The 14,967-nt window shown below is 45.7% G+C and overlaps 1 protein-coding gene across 3 annotated transcripts in view; it reads left to right on the top strand.

The window, feature by feature from the left end:
* Positions 1-14,967, top strand: part of LOC125461296 (zinc finger protein 704-like) — a 117,704-nt gene that overhangs the window by 78,934 nt on the left and 23,803 nt on the right. For all 3 annotated transcript variants that reach the window (XM_048549889.2, XM_048549890.2, XM_048549888.2), the window contains exon 3: positions 14,556-14,665. In XM_048549889.2, the coding sequence (XP_048405846.1) occupies positions 14,556-14,665 (110 nt within the window). The remainder of the gene's footprint in view (positions 1-14,555; positions 14,666-14,967) is intronic.

The raw sequence follows: 14,967 nt of genomic DNA, 5'->3' as shown, positions 1-14,967 counted from the left end.
TCAATGGTAATGCCACTAAATGGCAAAGGAAAATAATTAGATTATCTCCTCTTCGGGATGGTCATTGACTTAGCCTCCCTACAGCATGGAAACAGGCCCTTTTGGCCAAACAAGCCCACACCAACTCTCAGAGCTCCCTACCCAGACCCATCCCACTATAACCCACTTAAGCTACACATCCCTGAACACTGTGGGCAATTTAGCATGGCCAATCCATTTAGCCTGCACATATTTGGACAGTGGGAGGAAACTGGAGCACCTGGAGGAAGCCCGTGCAGACACTGGGAGAATGTGCAAACTCCACGCAGACAGTTGCCCAAGAGTGGAATCGAACCTGGGGCCCCTGGTACGTTGCTAACCAAGTGTAGCATCCAGGAACCTTAGCAAAACTGGAGTCAGAAGCAATTGGTGGGGGACATCTCTCTGCCGGTTAAAGTCATATCTGGCACAAAGCAAATTGGCAGTGGTTGTGAGAAGTGTGTCATCCCAGTTCCAGGACATCTTTGCTGGAGTTCCCCAGGGTAGTGTCCTAAGCCCAACTATCTTTGGCTGCTTCATCAATGACCTTCCCTCCATCATAAGGTCAGAACTGGCGATGTTCATTGTGCAGTTAACAATGTTCAACATCTTTTGTCACTCCTCAGAAACTGAAACAGCCTGTGTCTATTTGCAGCAAGACATAGGCAATATCCAGGTTTGAGTTGATGTCTGACATAGATATTATTAACTGCTAAGAGCCAGGTAATGACCATCTCAAACAGGAGAAATTCTGACCATCATCCCTTGACATTCATTTGGCACCATCATCACTGAATGCAGCACTGTCACCATCCAAGTAAGGAATTAACCTGAACTTGTCATTATAAATAGTATGGCTATAAGAAAAGTAATACCTCTATCCCAATCCCTGTCCTGCATTTACAAGGTATAAATCAGGAGTGTGATGGAATACTCTCCACCTGCCTGGATGAGTGGATCTCCAAAAGTACTGAAGCTCAACACTGTGCAGGACAAAGCAGACCATTTGATTGGCACCCCATCTATCACCTTTGACATTCACTCCCTTCATCACTGATAGACAGGTGTGGCATTGTATACATCTACAGGATGCACGTTGGCAATTCCTCCTCTTCCAAACCCATTGCCTTTACCATCTGGAAGGACACGAGCAAAAGATAACATGGGAATATCACACCACCTGCAAATTCTCCTCCAAACTGCTCACTTTGCTAACTTGGAAGTGTTTTTGTCTTTTTTTTTCACTGTCACTGACTCAAAATCCAGAACTCCCCACCTAAAATCAAAATGAGCATACCTACGCCTCAAAAACTGTAATAGTTCAAGAAGGCAGCTCACTGTCATCTTCTTAAGGAAACTTAGGAATGTGCATTAAATGCTGCCAAGCCAACTACACCCACGTCCCATGAATGAATAATTTTAAAAAAATTGGCACTGAAACACTCCTGCTCTGTGAGTAGAGATCTTGGGCAAAATCAGCAAGTATAATGTTCAGACACAGAGCATGCTAGAGGAAATCAATAGGTCCTCCCCCTGCAATCCCCCTAGCAATCATCACCACCCAGTCAACGTACCTACCTCCTGCATTCTTTTCATTTTCTTCATGTACTGACAGCTGAAAGTAATGCAGTGGAGTACTGCTGGCAAGATTTGATGCTGTGGTACTGTGGGAAAGACAAAAAGATAGCAATTACTGTGGGATGTTCTAATAAATACTTGAGCTGCTTGTCTGACTGTGTGCTGTCTGAACTCCTTTTATTGTTAATGCCAATGGTACCTTTACTATAGCAACAGTATCTCTCTCTGGCTTAGACCCCACCAACCCTCACCCACTAACCCCCTCTCTTGACACTGTATATGAAACCTTAGATCATGGTTTCTGCTTTTCTTTTAAAAGGATGTAATGCATTGGAGTTTTTGACTACTGTTATTTCTTACGATGTTCTGAAAGAAGGTGGATGGTTCATAACATTTTGCAACCTGTATGATTGGACTGGGTCGGTAATGGGGCAAAGGGTGCAATTCCAGATGAAAATCAGTTTTCTGTTCAGGAGCCAACAGATTTTTGCATTCTAGCCAAGATGTATGATGAACATCTGGAGTCAGCAATGTTTACCCACATTTTCAAGGACTCCTGTTGAGAATCTGCAAATTCAGACTGTCTTAAGAAGGTTTTATTGTGTGTGTATACCTTATGCAGGTATTTCTGTGAATGTATGTTAGTGGCGGTGTACCCCTTCAATTCCTCCCAGAGGTGGAATTCTGATGTGACATGTTTCTTAGAGACAAAGAGACTGCAGATGTTGGACTCCAAGGTAGACAAACGGGAGGCTGGAAGATCACAGCCGGCCAGACTGCATCGGGAAGAAAGGAGCAATCAACGTTTCAGGTACAGCCCTTCTTCAGGACTGGATGGGGGTGAGGGGAGCTGCAGATAAAGGGGGTGGTGGTGGTGAAGGGGTGGAAGTGGAATGTTGGTGAGAGGTGGACACTGGTGTTAGGTGCGACCTGTTTGGTCGATAGGAGGGATGAATGCAGTTGGTGGCCGGAAGGGAGGGTCAGAAGGTGGAATGGAATGGAGGAAGTGGGGCTGGAAGGGGGTGCAGGGGAATGGGTGACAAGCTTATTTGAAATTGGAGAACTCTGTGTTGAGTCCTTTGGTCTATAGGGTGCCTAGGTGGAAGATAAGGTGCTGTTCTTCAAATTTGTGTTCCGAGTTGCTGTGACGCTGGAGGAGGCCGAGAATGGACATGTCAGAGAGGGAGTGGGACGGGGACCTGAAACGGGTGGTGACCGGGAGGTTAGATTGACCATTGATTGGTGCTGTGTGTGACCTTGTTAAATGGTCAGTGAGCCACAAATGTTTCTTCAAGGGGCTTCAGGGACTGAACAAATAGGAACTGCCTGCAACACCATGCCAGTAAAATTCAGCCCCTGTTAGGGTTGTGGCGATTATTGCATGAATTGGAGTGCTGTGTTGAGGAAGGGGATGTTGAATAGGTGCTCAAGAAAATTTTCCTTAAAATCCTAAGTGGTCTAAAGTGGATATCTATCTTTCCGATCTAAGGGGAAGACCCTTTGTTGAATGAAATAAATAAAATTTATTGCAACTGTATATAAGTTACATGACTGTGTCCTGTATTACCACAGAGACAGTAAGGAGTGCCGTAACACCATTTCACACGAGCTCTTTCTTCACTCTGATTGAATCCCAGTGATATCACAGTGGGTGGGGTTACTGCGTTCTTGTACAAGTGTGGCTGTACTGTTAACCAGCACAGCACAAATCTCCTATAGGTTGTAGTATGCACTTAGGGACTATTCGGTACTTTAAAGGCACTACATAAATTGAAGTTGTTAATAGTACTGCCACAGCTGGAATATTCACCCAGTCTGTTTAGCCTTCTCTTGCAGCAATTTTTAAAATTAATGGGCAGAATTTTTAACAGTTGGGCACACTCAGAGTCTGGTTGCGTATCAAGAATTTGGAAGTTTGATCTCTAGGCCTGTCAATGATTTCTGAACTGCCATTGCGTTAGTATCCTATGCCTGCAGTTCCCAACCAAATAGAGCAGTCAGAAATAGTGGTAACCCACCCTGAACGCTTAAGCTTCACTATGTGAAGGAGTCCGGTGAGAGCCACTATGGAAGCATCATCATAAAACTATCAGGAAAGAACCAACTACTTCAAATGTTGGAATGTCAATAAGGAAAGACTGTGCCATGGTTCTCCCATGTAACCTTGGACTGTAGGGATCTGCAACGTGATTCCTTTCACATTGGAAGTCTGACTTAGAAACCAAGCTACCTACCTACGTCCGTGACACCACCCACGCCCTCCTGCCCCACCGAACTCGTCTCCACCTATCTGGACTCCATTTTCTCCCCTTTTGGTCCAGAAACTCCCTACCTACGTCCGTGACACCACCCACGCCCTCCACCTCCTCCAGGACTTCCAATTCCCTGGCCCCCAACCCCTCATTTTCAACATGGACGTCCAGTCCCTATACACCTGTATTCCGCATGCAGATGGCCTCAAGGCCCTCCGCTTCTTCCTGTCCCGCAGGCCCGACCAGTACCCCTCCACCGACACCCTCATCCACCTCGCCGAACTCGTGCTCCCCCTCAACAACTTCTCTTTCGATTCCTCCCACTTCCTACAGACCAAGGGGGTGGCCATGGGCACCCGCATGGGCCCCAGCTATGCCTGCCTCTTTGTAGGTTACGTGGAACAGTCCCTCTTCTGCACCTACACAGGCCCCAAACCCCACCTCTTCCTCCGGTACATTGATGACTGTATCGGCGCCGCCTCTTGCTCCCCAGAGGAGCTCGAACAGTTCATCCACTTCACCAACACCTTCCACCCCAACCTTCAGTTCACCTGGGCCATCTCCAGCACATCCCTCACCTTCCTGGACCTCTCGGTCTCCATCTCAGGCAACCAGCTTGTAACTGATGTCCATTTCAAGCCCACCGACTCCGACAGCTACCTAGAATACACCTCCTCTCACCCACCCTCCTGCAAAAATTCCATCCCTATTCCCAATTCCTCCGCCTCCGCCGCATCTGCTCCCACGATGAGGCAGTGGTTGTGCAACAAACAACTGCACCTCCCAGTCGTAAACCATTTCCACTCCCCCTCCCATTCTCTTGATGACATGTCCATCATGGGCCTCCTGCAGTGCCACAATGATGCCACCCGAAGGTTGCAAGAACAGCAACTCATATTCCGCTTGGGAACCCTGCAGCCATATGGTATCAATGTGGACTTCACAAGCTTCAAAATCTCCCCTTCCCCTACTGCATCCCAAAACCAGCCCAGCCTGTCTCCGCTTCCCTAACCTGTTCTTCCTCTCACCCATCCCTTCCTTCCACCTCAAGCCGCACCTCCATTTCCTACCTACCACCTCATCCTGCCTCTTTGACCTGTCCATCTTCCCTGGACTGACCTGTCCATCTTCCCTGGACTGACCTATCCCCTCCCTACCTCCTCACCTATACTCTCCTCTCTACCTGTCTTCTTTTCTCTGCATCTTCGGTCCTCCTCCCCCTCTCTCCCTATTTATTCCAGTTCTCTCTCCCCATCCCCCTCTCTGAAGGGGGGTCTAGGCCCGAAATGTCAGCTTTTGTGCTCCTGAGATGCTGCTTGGCCTGCTGTGTTCATCCAGCTCCACACTTTGTTATCTTGGATTCTCCAGCATCTGCAGTTCCCATTATCACTGCTCCATTAAGGATTTAGCTTATGACCCCTGTTAGCACCCCTACCATGGGCAGTCAGGAAAGATACATTCAAATCTACCTGAGAATAAAAGGAATCTCTAAGCAAACTATTGATGCTAATGGTGCAACTCAGATGCATGACAGCAAATATGTTCAGGACAATTGAGATGTGCTACATCTTAGAAGCGTAGAAGGCTGAATAGGGCTAGGCTATTCAACCCTTGAGCCTGCTCTGCCTGGGCTCAATAACCTAATCCCACCCTGCCTCCATCAGCCTTGATCCCTTCAGCTGAAACGGCTACGTCTATTTCCTTCTGCATAACCCAGTGCAGCCAATAAAATTGGAGCTGCCGTAGTGAGAATGTAATGAGGGTAATTCGAGAGGAAAAGCCAGAGGAAGAGTCCAATATGATGAGCCGATCTGCAACTACTCACTTAGAATCGTCACTTTAATCTGAGGCATTGACAGTCATCTGGTACACTAATGCTGAACTTAGTATGCCCAGCAGAAAGCAGTTCCACTGTTAACGTTCTACTCTCACTGGCATCCGTTGCTTAGCTACTATTCTGGTTGTACCACTTTTCCCAAGGCTGAAGGACAGTTGGCAAGTGACAATGAGGAAGGCAATAGAGCGCTGGAATGAAGTTAATGGCCAAGATTTAACTCTCCAGAGTCCAAGTGATACTCTCTACCCCCACAAAAAGCCTGCCACAAACTCTAATCAGCTAGTTGACAAAGTGAGAGGATCTCAATCGACCTTGCATAGATCATAATTGTTCATTACCTGCTGACACTGAGTCAACATGAATGAGCGTTGCATGCCATATGACTGTGATGTCTGTGTCCATGTAATGGAACACACAACTCTTCAGTGGTCATGCATGGTCACACGCCTCGTTCATCTCCATTATGGCCTCATCCACAGCAGTTGCTGTAATGATTGGATATAGTCAGCCCTGCTTCTCTACCTTTCACTGCTCTTGTACCTGACAAGAAACAGTAGTTATGGGTGTGAAAAGTATTGAGAGAACAGAAGAACAATGTTTGTGGATGACTGGTGAGAGGAATGAGTCTGATATGCTGGAGGCGATAGCCTCATGGTATTATCGCTGGACTATTCATCCAGAAACCCAAGTACTGTTCTGGGGACCTGGGTCTGAATCCTGTCTTGGCATGTGATGGAATTTGACTTCCAATAAAAATTTAGAGTTAAGAATCGATTGATGATTGTGAATCTATTGTTGACTGCCAGATAACCCATCTGGTTCACTAATATCCTTTAGGGATGGAAACTGCCATCCTTATCTGGTTTGGCCTACATGTGACTCCACAGTAGTATGAATTACTCTCAACTGATTAACAATCAGGGATGGGGAGTAAATGCTGGCCTAGCTAGAGATGCTCACATTCTGTGAATGATTTTTTTTAAATGACTACAATCCAGGAGGAGCATCAGCAGGGAATGTGAGTAAGTGCCTCAAAACAAGCGTACAAGGTGAAACTGCAACATTAGAAGGTGTGGATGAGTGGTCTGTTGGGGAAGCCAGAATGTGGGAATTGTGACAAACCACTCACCTAATAGCTACAGCATGGAAAGAAGATGTTTGCTCCACTGTATCTGTGCCGGGACATAAGCAATTCATCTAATGCCATTCTCCTGCCTCTTCCCCATTCTCCGTAAACAAACGTGCAGGATTAATAGCCCAAAACCATCTAATTCCTCAAGGGAACCCGTTTCCAACATGCTGTCAGCCAGTGCATTTTAGATCTTAATCAGATGCTGAATGAAAAATTTCTCATGTCCTCATTGTTCCTCTTGCCAAACATATTAAATCAGTGCCTTCTGATCCTGAAATCACTGCAACTACAGTTTTCCCAAAAGTAGTCTTTCCAGATCCTTAATGGTTTGGAATACGCTTTCTTTCGAGAATGGGAGGGGGAGTGGAAATGGTTTGCGACTGGGAGGTGCAGTTGTTTATTGCGAACGGAGTGGAGGTGTTCTGCAAAGCGGTTCCCAAGCCTCCGCTTGGTTTCCCCAATGTAGAGGAAGCCACACTGGATGCAGTATACCACATTGGCAGATGTGCAGGTGAACCTCTGCTTAATATGGAAAGTCATCTTGGGGCCTGGGATAGCGGTGAGAGAGGAGGTGTGGGGGCAAGTGTAGCATTTCATGCGGTTGCAGGGGAAGGTGCCAGGTGTGGTGGGGTTGGAGGGCAGTGTGGAGCGAACAAGGGAGTCACGGAGAGAGTGGTCTCTCCGGAAAGCAGACAAGGGTGGGGATGGAAAAATGCCTTGGGTGGTGGGGTCGGATTGTAGATGGCGGAAGTGTCGAAGGATGATGCGTTGTATCCGGAGGTTGTTGGGGTGGTGTGTGAGAACGAGGGGGATCCTCTTTGGGCGGTTATGGCAGGGGCGGGGTGTGAGGGATGTGATGCGGGAAATGCGGGAGATGCGGTCAAGGGCATTCCCGACCACTGGTGGGGGAAAGTTGCGGTCCTTGAAGAACTTGGACATCTGGGATGTGTGGGAGTGGAATGCCTCATCCTGGGAGCAGATGCGCCGGAGGAATTGGGAATAGGGGATGGAATTTTTGCAGGAGGGTGGGTGGAAGGAGGTGTATTCTAGGTAGCTGTGGGAGTCGGTGGGCTTGAAATGGACATCAGTTTCTAGCTGGTTACCTGAGATGGAGACTGAGAGGTCCAGGAAGGTGAGAGATGTGTTGGAGATGTCCCAGGTGAACTTGAGGTTGGGGTGGAAGGTGTTGGTAAAGTGGATGAAGTGTTTGATCTCCTCTGGGGAGCAAGAGGCAGCGCCGATACAGTCATCAATGTAACGGAGGAAGAGGTGGGGTTTGGGGCCTGTGTAGGTGCGGAAGAGGGACTGTTCCACGTAACCTACAAAGAGGCAGGCGTAGCTTGGGCCCATGTGGGTACCCATGGGCACCCCCTTTGTCTGTAGGAAGTGAGAGGAGTCAAAAGAGTTGTTGAGGGTGAGGACGGGTTCGGCTAGGTGGATGAGGGTGTCGGCGGAGAGGGATTGGTCGGGCCTGCGGGACAGGAAGAAGCGGAGGGCCTTTGAGGCCATCTGCATGCGGAATACAGGTGTATAGGGACTTGACATCCATGGTGAAAATGAGGTGTTGGGGGCCATGGAATCGGAAGTCCTGGAGGAGGTTGAGGGCGTGGGTGGTGTCACGAACGTATGTAGGGATTTCCTGGACCAAAGGGGAGAAAATGGAGTCCAGATAGGTGGAGATGAGTTCGGTGGGGCAGGAACAGGCGGAGACAATAGGTCGGCCAGGGCAGGCAGGTTTGTGGATTTTGGGAACGAGATAGAAATGGGCCGTGTGGGGTTGGGGAACAGTGAGATTGGAGGCTGTGGGTGGGAGGTCCCCTGAGGTAATGAAGTCATGGATGGTGTTGGAGATGATGGTTTGGTGCTCAGGGGTGCCGCACCTTCATTTCCTACCCACCACCTTATCCCACCTCCTTGACCTCTCCATCTTCCCTGGACTGACTTATCCCCTCCCTACCTCCTCACCTATACTCTCCTCTCTACCTATCTTGTTTTCTCTCCACCTTCGGTCTGCCTCCCCCTCTCTCCCTATTATTCCAGTTCCCTCTCCCCACCCCCCTCTCTGAATAAGGGTCTAGGCCCGAAACGTCAGATTTTGTGCTCCTGAGATGTTGCTTGGCCTGCTGTGTTCATCCAGCTCCACACTTTGTTATCCTTAATGAACAGCCCTTGTCTCCAAGCAACTGCCACTGATTCTGCTTAAAATATGAATATCTGTGGGAGATTTGGTAGTGTAGATTGAAGGCATTATGCCAGTTTATGAATATTTTGCATCAATGTGTGTAACAATAATAATGGTATAGTTATTAAATACAAACTGAATGTTGATGGTGGAAGTCCTGTTTGGTTGGTTAGTTCTACTGGTTGGTCTGAAGGCACTTGGATATCCCATGTAGGCAGTCTGTGACTCGCACATCCTGTGAACATCCTGACAGAGCATCTAATCTCAGGGCAAAGAACCAGATATAACTAGTGCTGGCCTGGCAAAAATAACATTCACCACCTGGAGAATGAATTTGTGTGTACTGAATGTGAGATTATCTCAATGTTACAGTAATTTCCCTGAAAGAATCTGGAGCTGAAGGTGTTTGGGGCTGTGACAAACTTTATTGCTAGTGCCAACTCATGCCCATTTGGTCCACTTGAAAGGAAACTGAAAATGCTAGCAACAAGCTAACTGTACAACCTGAGCTTCCTTGAGGCACTGGTGCCTAGTCGTATCCAGAAAGCTGCTTCTCTGTAGAGCCTGTGTTGGGGATATGATCTCCTGTGAGCCGGAGCTTGGATTTCTTTTCCCCTGCATTGTTGAGGAGCAGCAGGTTGAAGGGAAGGTTGCTGCTGGTGTGCTGTTATTATTTGATTCATGGAATGTTGAGCGTCACTAACAAAGTGGATAGACATTTCTCCCGTCCTTGGTTGCTCTTGAGAGGGTAGTGATGAGCTGCTTCCTTGTAGCAGTACAGTTTGGGTACACCCACAGGGTTATGAGGGAAGGGAGTTTCAGAATTCTGACTCAACAATCAAAGAACAGTGAAATAGTTCCAAATCAGGATCATGTATGACTTGGAGAGGAACTGGTGATTCCCATATGTCTGTGCCCCTTGTCCTACTGGATGGGAGAAATCACAGACTTGGAAGATGTTATCAAAAGAGCCTCAGTGAGTTGCTACAGAGCATTTTGTAAATTATGTACAATTCTGCCACCGTCCTGAAGCATAGGAGGAATGAATGTTCATGATGGTGAATGGTGTACCAATTGCACAAACATTTTTTTTACCTGAATTGTGTTGAGTTTTTTGAGTGCCTTCAGAGCTGTACTCATCCAAGTAAAAGGTAAGTTTTCCATCACATTCCTGATTTTGTATTTTTGTTGAAGGCAGACTGGCTTTAGGGAGTCAGTTGCTGTCTGCAGAATTGCCAGCCGATGACACTCTTGCGCCCGTGGTATTTACATGGCTGATTTACTCAGGTCTTTCTGGTTGCATAGTCATTACTTTACAAGTGCAAACTGAATCCAAGTTCACAGTCCAGTCTTGTACCAGTGCAAAGCATGCCCACTACATTCTGCAGTCAGAATGGACTGTATGGACTTTCTGGAAAGGTGCAGAAGTCACAGGGTTGTAGTCATGGGTTACTTCAACCTTCCACATATTGATTGGAAACGGTTTAGTTGTAATATTTTGATGGAGCAGATTTTTTCTAGTGCGTTCAGGAAGGATTCCTGACACAGTATGTAGATGAATCAACACGAGGAGAGGCCACTTTGGATTTGGTGCTTGGCCACGAACCGAGTCAAGTGTTCGACCTGTTGGTAGGAGAGCATTTTGGCAGTAGCGATCATAACTCTGTTTCTTTCATGATAGTCATGGATAAGAATGGGTACGTACGGCAGGGTAAAGTTTACAATTGAGGGAAGGGTAATTACAATTCTGTTAGGCAAGAACTGGGAAACATAAATTGGGAGCCGATGCTGTCAGGGAAGAGCGCCACAGAAATGTGGAGATTGTTTAAGGAATGCATACTGCGTGTGCTCTATATGTTTGTCCCTAGCAGGCAGGGAAGATGCGGTCGAGTGAGGGAGCCGTGGTTCTTGAGAGAGGTCGAATGACTGGTTAAGAGGAAGAGGGAGGCTGATGTAAAGTTTAGGAAAAGAGGAATGGAAAAGGCTCTGGGGGATACAAGTTAGCCAGGAAGGAGCTGAAGAAAGGGCTTAGGAGAGCTATAAGGGGGCATGAGAAAACCTTGGGGGGGATAGGATCAAGGAAAACTCCAAGGCTTTTTATACGTATGTGCAGAACAAGAGAAGGGTAGAGCCGATCAAGAATTGTAAGGGAATTTGTGCACAGAGCCTAAAGATATAGGAGAGGTCCTTAATGAATACTTTTCTTCACTATTCACAACTGAGAGGGACCTAGATGTAGAGGAGGACAGTGTGAAACAGGCTGGTAGGCTAGAGGAGGTCGATGTTAGTAAGGAAAAGGTGTTAGGAATTCTGACCAAGTTGAAGATAGATACGTCCCCCGGGCCTGATGGGATTTATCCACAGATTCTATGGGAAGTGAGGGACGAGATCGCAGGGCCTTTGGCGATGATCTTTTCATCCTCACTGACCATGGGTATAGTGCCAGAAGATTGGAAAGAGGCAAACGTCATTCCGTTGTTCAAAAAACTGAACAGGGATAACCACGGAAATTACGGGCCAGTTAGTCTTAGAGAGCCCTTTCCAATAATTGCCCACCACTGACATGAGAGAGGATTTATGATCACTTGGATAGGCACCGTTTGATTCGTGACAGTCAGCATGGATTTGTGAGGGGTAGATCGTGCCTCACTAACCGTACTGAATTCTTTGAAGAGGTGACCAAACACACGGATGAAGGTGGAGCAGTAGATGTGGTATTCATGAATTTAAGTAACACATTTGATAAGGTTGCCCATGGTAGGCTCATGCAGAAAGTAAGGAGGCATGCAATAGGGAGAAATGTGGCAGATTGGATTCAGAATTGGCTGATCGTTAGAAGACAAAGGGTGGTAGTGGATGGAAAATATTCAACATGGTGCTCAGTTACGAGTGGTGTACCATAAGGATCTGTTCTGGGTACTCTTCTATTTGTGATTTTTGTAAATGATTTGGATAAAGCAGTGAAAGGGAGGATTAGTAAGTTCACGGACGGTACAAAGGTGGGTCACATTGTGGAGAGTGCAGAGGGCTGTTCTAGGCTACAAAGGGACAGTGATAGGATGCAGAGCTGGGCTGAGAAGTGGTAGATGGAGTTTAACCCTGAAAAGCGTGAGGTGATTCATTTTGGAAGGACAAACTTGAAAGCAGAATTCAGGGTTAACGGAAAGATTCTTGGCAATGCGGGGAGCTGAGGGATCTTGGGGTTCATGTCATCAGCTCCCTGAAAGCTGCCACCCAGAAAGAATTGTTAAGAAGGTGTATAGTGTGTTAGCTTTCATTAATAGAGGGATTGAGTTCAAGAGCCGTGAAGTTATGCTCCAGCTATACAAAACCCTATTTCAACCACATCTGGAGCATTGTGTCCAGTTCTGGTCACCTAATTACAGGAAAGATGCGGAAGCGTTAGAAAAGGTGCAGAGGAGATTTGCCGGGAATGTCTTACGAGGAAAGGTTGAGAGATCTAGGGCTTTTCTCTTTAGAAGGATGAGAGATGACTTGATAGAGGTGTACAAAATGATCAGAGGTATAGATATGAATGGACAGCCAGAGACTTTTTCCAAGGGTGGAGGTAGCTTTTACGAGGGGACATTGTTTTAAAGTGAAAGGAGGTAGATACTGGGGAGATGTCAGAAGTAGGTTCTTTACTCGGAGTGGTAGGGGCGTGGAATGCATTGCCGGAGAGTGTAGTGGAATTCGCTTCATTAGGGACATTTAAGCGGCTATTAGATAGCCATTTGGATGATTGTATAAGATAGCGGTGGAGGTTAGATAGACTTTAGGTTAGGGGTAAAAGTTCGGCACAACGTCGTGGGTCGAAGGGCCTGTACTGTGCTGTACTGTTCTACGTTCTGTATTTTCATTTAACAAGTTTAATTAGCGAAATATGGAAACAACTTCACAATGCTTTATGCTATAAATGCAGTTTAGGTTGAGGAATCACAGAAATCTGTGCTTTGGGACTTGTCTTTGATAACCATGTCTTAGAAATTCATCCAGGCTTGTGGCATTTTTCGACTTGGATGTATTTTTGCTTGGTATGCAACTGTAATATTTCAGAAAATGGTAAAGAACTTTTTGACTGTCACATTGTAGGTGGCAGGTTCTGGGAACATTTCCTATCTCCCTGGGATAAATACTTGAAGTTACTAGTTCACGCAGCAGAATAAAATTGCTCTAATGTCACAATTTTTCAATGCCTATGCAATTTTTATTGCAATAATAATTCTGTACCACCAAAATCCATTATAAATGCCTTTAAATTGAAAAAGTAATGTCTCGTTTGCCATGTCTTCAGTTTTCTTGCTTACTTTTGTATTAGCCTTTTGGCAACCTTTTTTTACTAATTGACAGTGTTCTAAAAGTTACCCCAATTTTTAAAAAAGGAAATCCCTTCTAAACACATTGTTTCCCTTTTTTCTCCGGACCTGGGATGTCATGGGTGGGACAGTGTTTGCAAATATTTAGTCTAAAATTTGACCCATGCAGCCAGTAGTGCCCCCTCAAAGATAAATTTTCTGTGAGGAGGCATGGCCGGTTTGATTTTTGCCCACGTTTCTTCTGGTTCTGCCTGCATGAAATTTGGTTCAAAGATCTTATTAATCACATCCCACCAAAACAGGGGAATTTACCACGACATATATGAGGATTTCAGTTCTTGGCAGTGAAACTTTATGGGTATTATTGATATTTGTATTTCCTCCCCAAGAGGAAGTGATTGGTTAGTGTTTTTTCTATATAATCTAAGGTCTTATTGTTTGTTAGTGTGACTGTAAAGCTTGGTGTGTCAATCCTTTTCCTTAAAGTGCGAATAATAACATTTAAATCAGAGCAGTCAAATGTCAATTTGGCACGTGGAGAACCCTACACAAGTAGTGGGCGAAGAGTTGAGAAATGCTGCGTTTGGTAAAACACCTGAAATTCATGATTTCTATCAAGACTTGAATTAACACAACTGTTGTATTTGCATCTCGAAGTGTAAATATGACCTCTTAAATTAGAAGACAGGATGAATTATTTGTGGCCAAATTAACATATTACACAGATTGGGCTCCTTGGTATTCTCTGAAAGGCATCAGAGCATTGCTGTCCATGCACTTTTATTCACAGTTCTGTAATTATATACGTGTCTGCATGAAATGATCAAAGTTAATAGAGGAAGTGCAAGTTCTCGGGCTGTACAGCCCACAGAGTAGGAGTGAAGCAGTGAGTTATTCAGCACACTAGATAATACAATAAGGTTATGAAATTCATGTAACAAGAGAATGAATATCAAAATGTGATCTTATTTTTGGTCCTGCATATAGCCTTTTTAAAAATCTATTTTTGCTATGAATACTTTAGATGATACTAAATGAACAAACATATATTAAAGTCAACAAAAGTTCAAAGTCATGAGTGTTTTCATTGATTATATTCACCATGTAGAGGAGATGCAATGTGAACATAAGGTGACAATGCTATTTGCATTGTAAACTTGTTAGACAACTGAAAAGCTTTTTGTTTAATTTGTAGTAGTTTTAAACAGTTTTATTTACAATGTAATTCATGTTTTTACAGGAAGCCTTCAGAAGAAGCTGACATGGATGAAGTTATGGCAGCTGCAGTTTTGACCAGTCTCTCCACCAGTCCACTGGTGCGCAGCCCACCCTCAGGAACACACACATTAGGTATAGGCTTTGAAACTTTGATTGTATTTGTATGCCACATTGGGTGTTGTCCTAATGTCGCACAGACTGTAACATTGTTTCTGTAATAAATAGTTCTGCTGACGCAGCATACTGAAATGCTGTTGGTGCTAAGATGAGTTCTTGACCTGACTATTCTTCACAAAGTGAATCCAGACTTCAGTTGGGCCACAGGAACAAGGCCTCTCCTGAGGCTAAATGCTTCCCCTTAGGGAGCCTGAAGTTTCCGCAGAGTCAGATGGGGCATTGGGAACCTGACAAGTTGCAATTTGGCATCCATTCAT

Source organism: Stegostoma tigrinum, chromosome 19 (genome assembly GCF_030684315.1).
Source record: "Stegostoma tigrinum isolate sSteTig4 chromosome 19, sSteTig4.hap1, whole genome shotgun sequence".
In the NCBI taxonomy this organism is placed as follows: Eukaryota; Metazoa; Chordata; class Chondrichthyes; order Orectolobiformes; family Stegostomatidae; genus Stegostoma; species Stegostoma tigrinum.
This window is presented reverse-complemented; position numbering and strand designations above follow the sequence as displayed.